Here is a 16,559-nt window from a genome sequence, read left to right as displayed (position 1 = left end):
TTAAAAATCAAAAGTAATCCAGGAGGGCATAATGACAACCGACAAATCCCTGCCCCACTCTCCTCATCTCTCGAGTCCCCGAGCCAGGCACAAACACTCTTCAAGGGTCTGTTTTCAGTTATTCCGGTAGTTAGCTCCATGTGTCTTAACAATATGCTTCCATCACTACTGCTTGACTTGGCAGCCAAGGCACTTTCTGCTGCCTCCTCCCCCTTCAGCGTGGTGACATCACTCTTTCCACCTCCTCTGTAGGCCACGCAGGGCACTTTACCCACCTGTCCTCCTCCCTCGGCCACCGCCACTCTGCACATTCTGTCTCGTGAGGACAACCGCCCACCACCAACCTCTGTGCAGTCCTTTCCCCTCTGCCTTCCAACCTGCAATCCTGCACGTTGTCAAGGCTGGTAAAGCTTGTATTCTAGTCTGCAATTTTAAGTCGTCCTTACTTTGTCTATGGTCTGACTGTAAAAACTGAAAACCAAGATTTACATCATGATTATTTAAATTCTGTTCACTGAGTAGCAAAGTTCTATGCTATAATTAGATTTCCTTGATCCATGTGCCAATGTTCAAATGAATTCCCTTTCTCTCTCTTTAAAGATTTTATTTATTTTTAGATAGAGGGGGAGGGAGGGAGAGAGAGGGAAAGAAACATCGATATACTACAGTCAGTTGCCCCTCACATGCCCCCAACTGGGCCCAGCCTCAACCCAGGCACGTGCTCTGACCCCTGACAGGGAATCAAACTGGTGACTTTTTGGTTTGCAGGACGATGCCCAACCCACTGAGCCACACCAGTCAGGGCTGAATTGCCTTTCTCATGCTTGAAGCAACAATTCAAAATCCTGTCACTTCTCAGGTTGTTTCATAATTAAAGCGTGCCTTCTTGTATACTTTGAAATGTTTTCATTTCCCTGAAGTTTCCCATCGTCATTGTTTGGGAGGATGAAGAAAGGTATGCCTCCTATGTAAGTCACTGTGCTTCTCCCAGCTCCTTTCTCAATCCATACGTATCACAAAATTCATTTCACTTCACTTGAGGTCTACTCACTGCCCACTATGTTCTGTAGGACTTGCCTCCCATTTGGACCATTCTTGCATGGCTTAGCCTTCCCTATGTTTTCAGTTGTATTATTCTTTTTTAAAAAATGCATCCTGTACTCTTTCTCATTTTGTAAAGCAACTTTATGTTGCTTTTGATTTTATGGATCCAATAGTGTCTCAGATATTTCTGAGGCGTTTAATATTTTTCAGTTCTTTCCTGTTCCTTAAATTACCTATTTCCTCAGGAGTCAATCCTTCATGTGACCTTAGCTTTTGTGGTTACATGCAGGCTTCCAACAAATGGTGACTTTCAAGTGCAGGCAGAGCTGCAGCTTTGCTCCAGGGTGGGAGAGCCAGTGGGCGGGAGTCAACTGCCCTGCTGAGCCCTGGGGTGACACAGAGCTAGCAGTGGCTCTGCAGGCAGACACTGAGCGTCAAAGCAGAGCAAGTTCATGGCACATCAGGAGGCCAAGTAAAAGGAGGTGGGCAGCGTGCACCTAGCCCCTTATGGAAGGGTGCTTCCCTGACCAGTCCTTCTACTGAGTTGGCCAAAGCGTTCATTTACTTTTTTCTGTACAATGGCTCTAGTAGCGCTTAGTTGTCTTTAACTTCATTCAAAACAGTTGTTAGGTTGTATTGTTGGCTGTCGTATCAGTGTGCATTTATAAAAAAATTATCAAAATTGGTGAATTTTTGTGCAGCCATTTTAATATTGAAGATGAAAGAAAATATGCAACGTTTTCAGCACATTATGATTTATTATTTCAAGAAAGGTAAAAATGCAACTGAAACACAAAAAAAGATTTGTGCAGTGTATGGAGATTGAACGTGTCAAAAGTGGTTTGCAAAGTTTCTTGATGCTACTGACATTTTGGCCAAATAATCCTCTGCTGTGCAGCTGTCTTAGGCATCAGTAATTAACTGCATATGATCGTAATTTACTTTGACTCTTCTCCCCTGCACACACACACAGGGGAAGGCGTGCAGTCAGTGTTCCCTGCACACACACAGAGGGAGGCGTGCAATCACAGTGTCCCCTGCACACACACAGAGGGAGGCGTGCAGTCACAGTGTTCCCTGCACACACACAGGGGGAGGCGTGCAGTCACGGTGTTCCCTGCACACACACAGGGGGAGGCGTGCAGTCACGGTGTTCCCTGCACACACACACACACAGAGGGAGGTGTGCAGTCACAGTGTCCCCTGCACACACACACACACAGAGGGAGGTATGCACAGTGTCCCCTGCACACACACAGGGGGAGGCATGCAGTCACAGTGTCCCCTGCACACACACAGAGGGAGGTGTGCACAGTGTTCCCTGCACACACACACAGAGGGAAGTGTGCAGTCACAGTGTCCCCTGCACACACACACACAGAGGGAAGTGTGCAGTCACAGTGTCCCCTGCACACACACACACAGAGGGAGGCGTGCAGTCACAGTGTCCCCTGCACACACACAGAGGGAGGCATGCAGTCAGTGTCCCCTGCACACACACAGAGGGAGGCGTGCAGTCAGTGTCCCCTGCACACACACAGAGGGAGGTATGCACAGTGTTCCCTGCACACACACAGAGGGAGGCGTGCAGTGTTCACAGGGAAATGCAGTATTTAAGCCTTTCTAGCTCATGAACACCACACTCACGTTACGTAAGTTGTCAAATGTAATGCCAAGAAGACATTCAACCATGTCCCTAACATCTGGATTTCAAACGATTTCTACTTGTTTTGGTCAAGAGCACAATTCTTCCTAATTAGATGTGAATCCTTGCTAGCCGAAGATGCGTTTCAAGGAGGCTGAGTAACCCCACCCACGTCAGTGCTGCAGAGTCGCGTTTGCGATGCAAATCTCCCCCCATTCCAGAGTCGGGGCGCCGCACCTTTCTGGGACCCACGAGAGCAAAGTCAGCTGCCGCAGTCTGCTCCCCTCTCGCCGCCCCCATAAGTGTCGGAGTTTCCCAGAACCGTACCGTCGGCCTTCTCCTGTCACTTCCTACCTTCTGCCTACCTGAGCCTCCAATACATGCGCATTCATCTTCACCACCAACTTGACGCCGATGGCTCCGAAACCCTCACGACCAACTCTCATCTCTACCTTGAGATCCCTACTTCTAACCAATTCATTGATGTCTTCTGTTTTAGGCTGAAATTCATCCTCACCTCTCAAACCAGCTCTCCTTTCTTTCTATGACCCTGACGGTACCAGAACCTTCCCCGTCCGCCAAGCCAAGAGCCCTGTTGAATTTATCTCCTTAAAGCGTTCCACTATCTCTCTGCACCCAATACTTCCTCTGCCAGTCACTCCACGACATCTAGCTTGCATCTGGCTCATTACCTACGAAAACCAGAGACGAGGCTTGCATCCTGAAGTCTGCACGGATGCGTACAAAAAAGACAAAGTTTCTAAGTAACTAATTTATCCTGTCAGCATTCAAACTCATTGAAAAATTATTTCCTATCAGCTAATAAATAAAAAAATACTTACTTAAATGGTGTAAACAAAAATGGTAAAGTGACTTCTTTTTTCTGAGACATTTTCACCTGGGAACCAAGTAGGAAAATATTTAATTATATTAGAAATGAGGAAAAAAATCAACTAATCTCATTTTGAAATACAAACATGCATTAAAATGGGCCTTCAGGGATGGTTAGCTACTTCGAAAATAAATGGAATTTTGTCTTACTACATTATTTCATAAATATTTAAAGAGAAATTTACCACAACCATTCTATTGCAATAAACTGAGAATTAAGGATATCAAATCTGCAGAACATTCTGTAACGTAATTAAACTGTACTTTAACTCTTAGAAAACCAAAGTGGCCAAGCTGCATCAGCCTCATTGGTAACAACAGACTTTCAGTCCAGCGGTGCCTGTTTTAACTCCCTACTGTGTAGGACAGCGTGCATGGGCCGCCAGCGTGCATGGGCCGCCAGCGTGGGTGGGCCGCCAAGAAGAGCTGCATCGCCCATGCGGCTGCCGCGGGGGCAGAGGCCATTCGAGAAAGACGTGGGGTGTGGTCTTTAAGCCCCAGTGCGAGTCTTACAGTTGGGGAGGCCCCTCAAAGGGAGCGCTGCGCCCTCACGCTGACTCACGGGGCCTCAGAAATGCGAGACGCTCTATGACGCTAGTCAAATACGTAAGCTTTAAAGACACGGATTTATAGGAAATAATTTCTTAAGACAAAACCCAACATCTTCACGGAGTACACTGAATTTTAGCACTGCGCGTCGTCTTTTACCTTGAACTGCTCCAGGATCTGCACTGCGTTTGTGAACATGCTCTCGGCTCTGAAGGCGCCGGTGCTGTTGAGGTACCCCACGGGAAGGACGCCCTGTGCGCGGGTAAATGCTGGTTAGCGTTCGTAGTGACAAGCTCGGGCTAGCCTTACGGCACAAACCAGACCGACAAGGAGCGCGGTGAGGAGAAGACCCAGGGACAAACAAATCACTGGAATAACAAAACAACGGAATCCTTCTTTAAAGTATAACTGAAGGATGTTCCTTTATTTTTCTCACGAATAAATAGTAAGTAAGTAAAGCAACGAAATGAATTAAGTTCAATACAACCGAACACTTACTGAAAATTACCGTGTGCTAGGCAGTGAACTAAGTGCTTTGCTTTGCACACGTGAAATCCCCGTGGTGGGCCACAACCAACATGCTTAAAGGGAAAAAACAAGACAGGAAGAAACGTGAGAGTGCACTGTGCGTGTACGAGTGAGGGTTACTTTGTGGGACTTCTGTGTCGGTGACACAGACACACACACACACTTGACTGTGGGCTCACAGTCCTCAGCACTCTGAGATTTTTGTATTTGTAGGATTTGAAGAACTAATAAAAATAGCTGGGTGGATTGATTTTTTTATTTGTGTGTTTTTTGGCTTTTCTGGATCCATTTCCCATTCTTTGCAGCCCTGCCGTGCCACGTGGAGAACTCTCCCTGCCCATGGACAGAGGTGCGGGGTCTCTAAGGGGGCCCTGCCTTCCCCTGCTGAAGGGCAGTCAGGTGGCCCAGGCTGGACCACCCAAACGGTCAGCACCAGACTCTGACCGCCGAGGACCGGGGCACAAAGCACACGAGGGGGCAACGCTGCTCCCCCCAGCGCAGACCGAGTTCCGGCCTTCCTCCCGGGTCTGCAGAGCGCTCCTGGTTCCTGCTCACAGCCAGACCCGGATTCGAACACGCCTTTCAGTCAAGCAACCACCAATATCTTTGAAATAAATTTCCTTCAGATGGATTCAGTTTCAACTGCTTGTAAACAAAAATTATGCTTGTTTCCTCAATTGTAACTAAAATACAAATATAAATCTGTATACATTTTGGAAAATAAAAAAAAAATAAAGAAAAGCTATTAGGCCTGTTCTCCGTGTTGTAGGTAACACTACATATGCAGTTATAAGGTATTACAGGTTTAGGAAAAATGCAAAGGAAAATACAGTTTTAAATGTAGCCAAAGATTACTCAGAAACATAAAAAGTGAATTCTACTGCACAACACATACTGTTTCATTCTGAGAGCTGGTGAGAGAATTCTGCGGCTTACCACTGAGTTCAGGGGGAAGGGGACCCCGATGAGAGAGGCCATCAGCGGCGCTACGTCGGCCTGCAGGGAGAACGAGCCCGGCTTTACGGAGTCTACAGACATCGACAAAGCTCACCCAACGCAACTACATTCTGTAATCTAAGCAGCGTGTTTGTTACAGTCCACTATCTTCAAACATTTACTTAATACACGTCAGATACTGATCTCGAAAAATGTCATTTGCTTGAGGTGCATGACCTTATGAAAAAAAACTTGAAAAGAAACCATTAAGAGCTCCAAATGTAAAACATATTAAAACAAAAAGTTACTTATCCTGGCAGCTAAGAACTTGACCACTTCATGTAACAGATTTTCAGTATTAAGAAAAGGATGCCTTCACCAGACAAAAAGATACACAGCAATGGCAGACGTGACCTGGAGAGATGTGTATGTGAACTAAAGAAAGAATGTGTCGGGAGGAGGGGTGGCCAGGCGGTGACGCCCAGAAAGGACGCATCAGACGAGAGGCCCTTTCTCGGGAAGACCCCAGACACCCTTCCGGGTAGGTCCCCCTGAAGTCCAATTCCCAGAGGGCTCTCCCTAAGAGGACCAGTGACTTTCGTTTTCCTAAATGTTATCGCCTGCTTTTGTATTAGGCCTTCTCAGTTTTTAGGCAGTGAAGTGCCTGGGTGCCAGAACGCCCAGTTTCAAATCCTTGCCTGTGCCCCTGAGGCCTGGGGCAGGTCAGCCAACCTCTCCAGTGCCTCGGTCTCCCTACCAGCTAACACCCTCTCAGGGCCTCAGGGCCCGTCTGTGGTCCTCACCGCAGCTCTGGCTTCACGCCCGTTCGCGTAATTATTCGATTGGTATCCGAGTTCTCCCCCTAAAGAACAAGCTTCCCTGGGCGGGGGCTGCGCCTGCTTTTCCTCACCGTCACACCCCCGACACAGGGTGGAATGGGGACGTCTGCGCGATGCTTCAACAATACTACAGACACGCAACGATGCTGATGGAAGAAACGAGTAAAGAAATTCTCACCTAACGTAGACCCGCAGTGGGATTGCTGAGAGCGAGAGCCGAACCTATATTCAGTTTTTTATTATAACCCAGTCTGGCTGTAAACAGCACATGCTTCTGTTTTATGGTCTTCGAGTTATTCCTGTCCCACTGACAGGCATCTTGACTGCGAATGAGCAAGTTGTTATTCTGACTTTATACACCAGCACTTCACTTATTTGGTAATACACATCCATCCTGAGAAGAGAGCATTCTCGGTGTGCTGAGAAAAACCGGGCTCCCGAGAGTGCAGGCCTGCGAAGGGGAGCCCGGGCCTGGGTTCGCCCCCCACAGGGAGGGTGCCGCCCAGGGAGCTGGCCGGAGAAGGTGAGAGATGCCTGCCCCTTTGGAGGCCGTGTGTCAGTGCTGCCCCGAGTTCTACAAACAGTGAAGGGGGCCCTTCACACGGCACATTCTCAGGGATGGGCGTTCTGGGCTTCCCGTTCACAGATGATGTCACCAGCCTCGCGAGAGGAGGAGGTTGGCTACTCATTTTCCTGTAATACGAGCTTTCTAGCTGGGAAATTTATGCTCTTGTCACTGTTCCCCCATTGCATTTGTAAGGGTCCTGGATAGAGTTAAAGACAGACTATGTGTTGACAAAGAGTTGGTAACGGACACACTACAGGAAAGAAACCTACAATGAGGTTTTAATAGATCTGTGCTTAGAGCACTCGGCAAGGCAACCATGACAAGGAAGCACAGAAATGTAACAGGCAGGCAAACGGCAATCTACATATAATTATTTAATTAGTCATTGTTATTTGGAGGGAGTCTTTTCCTTGGAGTTTTACTCGAGGCTTTTTATATTTTGTCAAAAGAAAGATGAGCTGGGTTGAAATATCTGCACTGACAGGACTTCCCTTGGTAACCGAAATGTTCTGAAAGATCATGTATCATCATCATGATTAATATGTGTTTTTTTCAGGGTTTTTTTTTTGTCTGAACGTCTCATGGGAGGTGAAAGTAAATTTGAACGTGATGAAATCGAGACGAGTACCTGATTGATGTCTTGCCTCTTGTAGTGCTCCAGCTTCCACTCTGAAAGACAAAAGGCGACACCAGGGCGGATGCTGGGGTTAAAGAGGAGTGGGTCGTTTCATTATCACGAGTGCTCGATGCTTAGTGAAGCACAAACGTCCTGGAAAAGCCTACTTTAAGTCAGTACGAACTCAAAGGATGCTTCAAAGGCAGAGCTGTATATGTTAAAAATGAGAATTTTAAAAGAACACCTAAAAAGCATGTGGTGTTTTCTGCGATGACTTGTTCAACTTTCCAAATGCTCACTTGGAGGTAATGGTTTCAAACACCGGAAAGCTAAGGAACGGACGGCGGAACTGAAGGCACAACCGTCACCACCGTCAGCGGCACTCCAGCCCAGCCCAGCCCTGTTCCAGGGCCCTGTCCAGGCATTTCTCTGAAACGCCAGTGGCTCACAAAACACCTAAAATTGTAGCTGTGATGGCACCTACCTTCAATAGTCCCAAAAGTTCAAAGAGTACAATAAGTTACTATTGAAACTGCCTTCCAAGATAACCTCATTCCTTTCTTTCTACCTTTCTGTAAACTCAGAAATTTCAATAAACAGTAACCAAAATAATTGAGAACGTGTCTTTAAAAAAAAAAAGATTTTATTTATTTTTAGAGAGAGAGGAAGGGAGGGAGAAAGAGAGGAAGAGAAACATCAATGTGTGGTTGCCTCTCATACACCCCCAACTGGGGACCAGGCCCTCGACCCAGGCATGTGACCCGACTGGGAATCGAACCTGCGACCTTTTGGTCCACAGGCCAGCACACAATCCACTAAGCCACATCAGCCAGGGCCCATGTCTCGATTTAATGACTTTAAGATATATTACCCAAAGGCTTCTAAGATATTTTATGGTGAAATTTCCTTTAATAAGCTAATAAAGTTTAAAATATGTTCCTGCTTCTATTAGTTAGCTACTATACAATTCACGTTAATCACCTGTTGAGGAAAAGAATGTTTCCTTTCTCTGTAACTTATAATACTTAATATTCACATATTCACATTAGAAAAACTACATTCTTTCTGTCATGATTCTCGAAGGCATGCATGTGATTCTAAAACATTAATTCACTGAAAAAAATCAAATGCCAAAATACAGTTCTATCTCCTAAGTATACACATACTATTTAACCTAGCTTCTATTTAGATCTAATCTAATCCATCCACCACAGGGCATAGGAACATCAAATGATGCACCTGCACTGGAAAACAGGTTGGAATTCTGCCAAAATTAAACATAGTTTCATATAACCCATTTAGTCCCTTTCTATGAATCCAGACAAGGGAAACTAAAACATGCCCACACGAAAACTTTCACGCAGATCTTCACGGCAATATTATCATAACAGTCACAAATGTGAAAACAACCCAAATGTCCGTAAGATGGCTGTATAAAAAAATGTGGCACATGCAGCAATGAAACATTATTTGACTATAAGAAATAAACTAATACGCGCTACAACCTGGATGAACCGTGAAGACATATTGCCACGTGGGAGAAGCCAGATGTGGCAGGTAGTGAATAATCCCATTCACGTGGAATGTCCAGAAGAGGCAAATCCACGGAGACACAAAGCAGATTAATTGCTGCCAGGTGATGGGGAGAGGGGGCCACAGGAGTAACTGCTAATAGGCTTTTTGGGGGGAGGGGGCTGTGGAATACTTTATAAATCGGAGAGGTGATTACACATTCTTGTTAATGTACTCAAGAGGATAAATTGTACAATTTTAAAATGTGAATTTTATGGTAGGAGAATTACATCTCCACTAAAAAAATCCACAAACAGAAAGAAAGCATCTAAAGAAATTTAACACACAAGCCAAACAGAGTCTTCTATAGTGAAAAAATAACTGAACACAACTTGAGTCTGAATCCCTGGAGGAGGTTTTTAAAAAAATTCTAGGCCTCACCCAGACTCTGGAATCTAGTCACAAGATCTGGAAATCTGCATTCCTCAAATACCTTTACTTTTAGAAAATAAAGCTTTGGATGAGTCTGATGAAACTAACTCAGAGTAAGGCGTTTGAAAGGAATCTGTTCTGCCCAATCAGGAGAAGCTTTGGTGGAACTCTGAAAAAGAACCCTACCTTAGTTCTCCCTCTCCAGGGACTGAGAGGCAAGGAGGGCTGGGGCAACACAGAGAGCCGGGGTCAGGGCAAAGTCTGGCTGGTTGTGAAACAGCAGCTCCCACACAAAGTGGAAGATTTATCTGATAATCTCTGCAGATAGGATTTGACTCAGGGCTTAATCTGCAGCCCCGTAAAAATAAGGAATGTGAAGGGAAAAAACCCAACAGTATAATTCATACTTGAACCTCCATAACACAAATGATTAAGACTATATATGCTGAGTATTATAAATCAAGTAACAGGAACTATATAAAAGCAATACATAGAAACAGTAATGGCACAATATCAAAAGGAAAACTATTACTTGAAAGGGATTATTTATTTATTTTTAGAGAGAGGGGAAGGGAGGAGGAAAGGGAGGGAGAGAAGGATCCATCGGTTGCCTCTTGCACACCCCCAGCTGGGGACCTGGCCTGTACGTAGCCCAGGCCTGTGCCCTGACTGGGAATCAACCCACTGAGCCACCAGTCAGGGCTTGGAAAGGATTTTTTAAGATTAAACTTTGGTTTTATTTTAAAATGGGATATTTGTAAAGGCAATGAAGGTAAGTGTTCGTACCTTTCAGAAGTGTGTCATTAAACCGCTGAGCCGCCACTCTTTGGGGAGACTTGATTCCAGCCCCCCACGCGACGAAAGGAGTAAAGGTCTCTGAAGGGTGGCCAGCCCCATGGGAACCTACAAAGAGGACACCAAGAGGAATGAGGCAAGTCCACATGAACTAACTTACACCTAAATGTTTCCTTTTTAAATACTTAAAGTGACTCCACCTGCAGCTAATTCTAGCCACCACACTCCCAAACACTTGCAACTCCGTATAACCTTTGGTTTTAGAACGTCCTCAAAGCCAGTCCGGGCAGCAACAACAAGCAGGCACGAACGAACGAGCAAACAAGAAAGGCGGAATGTCTGCTGAGTGACTCCGGCTGAAAGAGGGACAAGGACACTGACAAGGAGACGCGGAGAAGATGCCGCGGGAGGGAGCACCTTCCTGCCATCTGAAGGCAGGAAGGACAGGGACAGCACTGCTGGGGAGGGGCCAGTCAGGCCTGGGGAGGCCCGGGCTGCTCTGGAGAGGATGGTGAAGTCTCTGAACGTTTTCCTTCCAGGCCCGTCTGGCTGGTGCAGCCGAAGCCCCTCACAAAGTGGGATCAGCTCACTAGAATTCTAGGTCCGACCTCGTCTCTGCCTCACTGCATTCTCCGGGCACACGCCGTGTTTTCGTGGGGACTCCCGCGGGGAGGACGGGACTGTCCAGGGTTGATCTCCAGGAGTCACCCCTCATCCTCGCCCCCTTTGCCCTCACGCACAGCTGACAACCCTAGGCAGATACGTCCTGGTGGTTTTGTTTTCTCCCCGCTACTTTCCCCTAAGTTACATTTTGAGAATATAGTCCTCCTATAGTTTACACTAACATTTTAAGCATACAATTGTGTGCTAGGCACTCTGCGTGCACCAAGACACGGAACCCTCCTCAGCGGGGCACCTAGAAGCTTCGCCTGCCGCTCTCACTGCGAGGTGCACACACCGCCTGGGGAGAACAAACCCACCCCAGTCTGTCATGCCGTGGTCCGAGGTGAAGATGAACGCCGTTTTCTCATCGTTCCCATAAAACTCTTTAAACAGGGATACAAGCTCTTTGACTCCTTCATCAACCATTTTAATATTGTCCTTATATTCCCTGTTTAAAAAGAAACAGAAGAACACGACGCTAAGTTCCATTAATTTGGAAAAATCAAATTTATTCAACATGAACTCACAACATTCGAAGTCAGTAACTCCTGAGATACTTTCAGATTCCAACTTCAATATTTTAAAACCAGAGCTCTTTAGATTGTTCAAAATAATGTTTCCTCTGTTTAAAGAAGCCACAGGATATGGAACAGTTCTCCAGAGTGATTTCAGAGGAGGGTACTCATTAGCGCACACGTTTTAGTGAATGCCTGTTAAGTCTCAAAAGCAACAGCGACGCCTTTCCATTCGTGTCTCTCGTAATGCAGACCACACTGTCCTCGCCACTTTGACAGGGGAGTGTAACTGTTTCAAGCACAGAATGTTTTCATCCCTGAGACTGTGTGCGGTGTACACTACTGTAATGTGATATCATGTCAGGTATGTTCCGCACAAATTACATTCAAGCTTTCTACACCCGCGCACTTAAAACCTGCGGGGCAGCCAGGCTGCTTGAGGAAGGCTGGCTCTGTCGGAACTCCCTGCCGTTAAAACAGTGCGTCGCGTGCAGGAAGGGGAATGGAATGCGGGGCCCGTCGCTGGCAGCTAACCAACAGGCTTGACGGTTAGACTAGTCTAAACCAAATTCGAAATAAGTCCAAAGGTGTGACATAGATTCTCCCTCTTTGTTATGGTCTACGAAAGTGAGAGAAATATTTGCCATTCTATATGAGGAATACTACTGAAGTACAGAATACAAAACTTTATACATCGATTTGCTAGATATAACACTGAATAAATGGAATTAGGTATTTTGTGATATAACGCCTTAAAAATGCTTTTTATCTCAAGATTTACTGAATTTCTGAAATATGTAAGTTTCTTCCCTTCCTTGACAAACAGGAATGCAGGATGGATGTTACTTATGTTAATCTGCAGTCTGGCCACAGCACATGCAGCTTTAGCTTCTCTATCAATCTACAGTTCATATAATTGAGAATTTACTCTACTTTAGAGTTATTTAAAATATAAATATAAATATAACACTACTTTAGAGTTATTTAAAATACTGTTGTGATAATCACAAAAAACCCCCACTATAATACCTCAAAAGTTCAAACAGAATGGTTGTTTCCCACAAATACAAGAAACTAAACACAGCATTAAAATTACCTTGATGCTGGTCGGTGAGCATGTCCATTTGTATCTAAGCCTAGTAAGTGTAAGAAAAAAACGACTTTCTCTTCATTTAGTTGAGAATACAAAGACTGGTTGTTTTTGGCAGCATGAAAGAATTCCTATATGTAACAAATCAGTTTAAAAAAATTTTAGTGCATTTCTTTTATTTAGAAAATAATTCTGACGAACACATTCAATTAAATTTATACATAATTGTAACATTATCTTATTTTTTAAAGATTTGCCCTTGGGCCTCCCCACACAAGGTCCCTGTCATCACCTGAGACCTCTGTGCTGACCAGGGAGGGAGCTATTTTCTGTGGCAAAAAATAAAAGGTCATAGGAAGGAGATCTGATTTCCTAAAGATCTCTCAGTATTGAATAAAAATAGGAGATCGAGGAAATATTTTGACAAGAGCCAAAAATAAAGCAGTACTAGTGGCCTTAAGGGCACACAGAAGAGGGTGACGACCCGAGTCGGGTGGGGAGTGGGGCGAAGCAAGGGGAAATCAGGGAAGCCCTCATGGAGAAGGCAATGCATAAGCTGAGTTTTAGAAAGGAGAGTCAACATGGATGAACTTCAAGGGTATTATGAGAAGTGAAATGCACCAGTCAGAAAGAGACAAACCCAGTATGAATTCATTTCTATGAGGTAACTGGAGTGATCAAATGCTCAGAAACAGAAAGCAGAATTGTGGCTGCCAGGGGCTGGGGAACAGGCTGGGGGCGGCGGGGCAGGGGGTTGGGAGGGGTGGGATGAGTAGCTGCTGTTTAATGGGCATGGAGTATGTTTGGCCAGAGGAAGACGATGCTCTGGAGACTGGCTGCACGACACCATGAACGTACCTAACCCCACTGAACCTGTACACTTAAAAATGGCTAGGACGGCACATTTTATGTTACACGTATTTTACCCCAGTTTAAAAAAAAGTGAGTAGAACTTTTCATGGATCTGTGAACTGTTTGGCTTAAGCATGAGTCTCCGGCAGGGCCAGGGTCCGGGTAAAACCCTCGACTTCCTCCCTCTCCACCCTCATCTCGAACCCCGCTCCCAGCTGGCCAGCCTGCCACTCTAACTTCCCCTGCCTCAGACTTCCTCGGGTCCAGGCTGGCCCTTCCTCCAGGGCCCGAGAGGGGCAGAATGCCACCGGCACACCAGACCCCCACTTTCCTGTCTCCCCTATTTCCTCCGAGGTCACTTCGAGAGTCTCAGGAAAGCCTTCCCCTAACCGTTCAGCCGAGATCAGGGTGTTCTAAAGACACGTTCTCAGTCCCTGCATTTCTCCTTCACACTGTTTACCTCTGCTGAAGTTTTCACATTTTTGTTGCTATGTATACATTTTATGAAGTCACAGGCAAATCTTTCCTTTCTGTTCACCAACATTAGCAGTGTTGAAATAAAGAAGGGGGGAAAAGGCACAAAGTCAGGTCAGCCACCAGCTATATATGCCCGTCCACCAGAAACCAAATTCATGATTTCTAAGCATTTTCAGCTGTGTCAGCCAAGGGCCTTCAAGCAGTGGCTAACATAAGTAGGTAGATTATATTAAACACGATCATTAGCAAAGAAATTCACTAACTATTTTCTTAAAGAAGTTTCATTGAACTTGAAAGTTTTCCCTGTTGACAAAAGTCTGTCACTTGAAAAAAGAAAATTTCAAGGAGAAGGAGCCTGGTAAAAGAAAGAGTGTTTGTCAGAGACGGCAGAGCACTGAATTCCTGCCGAGTAAACACAGAGACAAACACACACACACACACACACACTGGGGAGTCTGTTGCAAACACGTGAGTAAAAAAGGCTACATCACCGAGAAGTCGAACACGTACTAAAGCGTCTATCACAAACAAATGAACAAAAACTGACCACATTATGGAGACGTTCACAATGTCAGTTCAAAAGACGTAACTGGTAAAAAGAAGAACCATTAACGGTTCAATCAATGGAAGCCTTTCAACACATGAATTATAAGTTATAATTTGAAAATGAGAAGCAATGGATTGATAGAAAGGAGAGGGCCAAGAGCCACAACTGAGATTTTCCCACAATTTTTGATAAATTTTAATTGGATGCCTGGTGACACTGTGATAATTGCTACTATCAAATAGCGAAATAACTCTTAAATGCATAAATATTTTATTGATTAATTTGCTAATTTGTTTTTACTTACCCTAATTTTTACTTAAAGTACAATTTTTTAAAAAATGTACTTTCTGTGCTACAACTGCATCACATTTAAACAGCGTTTTCAGAAGGCCCGCCCCCACCTCGCGTGGGCCGCTGAGGCGAGAGGGCAGGCAGGTCGCACCTGGGACGGCGCGGCCGACCCGAGTCCAGCCCAGGGCTCGTTCACGCTCAGAAACGGGTATCACGAAGAGGTTGTCTCTTTAGAATTATTTCTTAAACTTCTCTTTAACTGGTTATTGTAGAATGTACAGTTTCTAAGTAGCCAGTCTTTTAAAAAGTGTGCTACAACATAGAATTTTTATGCTCAAGTAAGTAGAAAATCACTAAGATGCATTTACTAACAAATCAGTCTCTAGCACTCGAGGTAGAAATACGTGGGCTGCATGTTAACCACTGCACGCACCTTAACATGATCAAAAACCCACGTATCCAGTTTTGATATATCCTCGGCACCAAAATCCTCACTGTCAGCGTCATAACTATATGTAAAAACATGGTTCCCTGTAGCGCCTGAAAAGGAAATGGGGGGGAAAAATTTTTACCATCTTTTAAACTGTTATAATAATGAAGTAGTCATTAAAGATTTTTGTGAGTACCCAGAATTTTTCACAAAGCATTTTGTATTATGATGGGGAAGATAAAAATGGGAAGAATAATTAATGTCTATTTCACGTATCCATGGACCATGCTTTGCACACACGCTGTTGCGTTTTGCCCTCACAATAACACGTTCTAGTTTTGCAGACACACTACATGTAAGTTAATTATCTTGCCAAAGTGACAGTGCTGGTATACAAAACTAAACACCAAAGTTTGTCTCCCTATAAGGATTAGAGTACTCAATTTTGTGTATATGTTAGGAGGTTATAACCTAAAACAAATGAAGTAATTTAGTTTACAAAACTTCCTAAAGCAAGAAAAAAATTCAAATATTCATTTCTCTTACTCATAGAACATGTGTAAAAGGTGGGGGGGGCAAAAAACCCAGAATTTATTTATTTATTGCAAATTGTGTATTTATTCTTGCATGTTTAAACTTCAGTCACCTTCAGAGTACTCTCCATTTGATGCAATACACCTATTGAGATGTTCTTCCCATGCTCAAAACAGTTTTTGTCGATTTTGAACTTGTCGATTTTCATGCCTCTTAGTGCTTCTGCCATTTATTATTTCACCTCCCACAGTAACAAAATGTTTCCCTTTGAGGCCTTTTTTCATCCGGGGAAACAAAAAACAGTTTCTAGGGGGAAGATCAGGTGAGCAGGAAGGGTGGGGCATGGGGTCCTGCCGTTTTTGGTCAGAAACCACTGAACACTCAGCGCAGTGTGGGCAGGTGTGCTTGTAAATCGCCCACCATGAAATGGGCACATTAAGAGTCTTCGAAAAAATTCCCTGCAGCTGAACACAGCCTCTCACAACAATGCCAGCTGGTGCACTGCCACAGATGGGGTCCTGGAACACTCGCCTAGCCAGGGAAGCCTGTACTATAAGGGGCTTGCCCTCTAGAACATAATTTTATTTGGGGGCAGGGGGTCCCCCCTCATATATTTCTCAATATTAAGGGAATAAATATTGCTTACTGCTAAACAGTTTGACAGAGTAAACAAATATATTAATCTTACACATTTGCAATATTTTACCAAGAATCCCATCAACTTAGTACATTTCTGAGTTTGACAGGCTCTTACAGATCATAGGGAAGAGATAAAATAATGATAATCTCTTACGACATCAGTGTA

At 44.7% G+C, this 16,559-nt stretch overlaps 1 protein-coding gene across 2 annotated transcripts in view; it reads right to left on the bottom strand.

Moving 5' to 3' along the window:
- PIGN (phosphatidylinositol glycan anchor biosynthesis class N) overlaps nt 1-16,559 on the bottom strand; it is a 72,850-nt gene that overhangs the window by 45,770 nt on the left and 10,521 nt on the right. For both annotated transcript variants that reach the window (XM_028524273.2, XM_028524275.2), the window contains exons 6-13: nt 15,224-15,330; nt 12,630-12,754; nt 11,336-11,466; nt 10,347-10,463; nt 7,629-7,669; nt 5,594-5,653; nt 4,289-4,381; nt 3,532-3,587 (exon numbers count right to left, since the gene is read on the bottom strand). In XM_028524273.2, coding sequence (XP_028380074.1) covers nt 3,532-3,587; nt 4,289-4,381; nt 5,594-5,653; nt 7,629-7,669; nt 10,347-10,463; nt 11,336-11,466; nt 12,630-12,754; nt 15,224-15,330 — 730 coding nt within the window. The remainder of the gene's footprint in view (nt 1-3,531; nt 3,588-4,288; nt 4,382-5,593; nt 5,654-7,628; nt 7,670-10,346; nt 10,464-11,335; nt 11,467-12,629; nt 12,755-15,223; nt 15,331-16,559) is intronic.

The sequence above is a fragment of the Phyllostomus discolor genome, chromosome 9, assembly GCF_004126475.2.
Source record: "Phyllostomus discolor isolate MPI-MPIP mPhyDis1 chromosome 9, mPhyDis1.pri.v3, whole genome shotgun sequence".
NCBI classification, from domain to species: domain Eukaryota; kingdom Metazoa; phylum Chordata; class Mammalia; order Chiroptera; family Phyllostomidae; genus Phyllostomus; species Phyllostomus discolor.
Note: the sequence above shows the minus strand (reverse complement) of the source record. Positions and strands in the feature narration are given on the sequence as shown.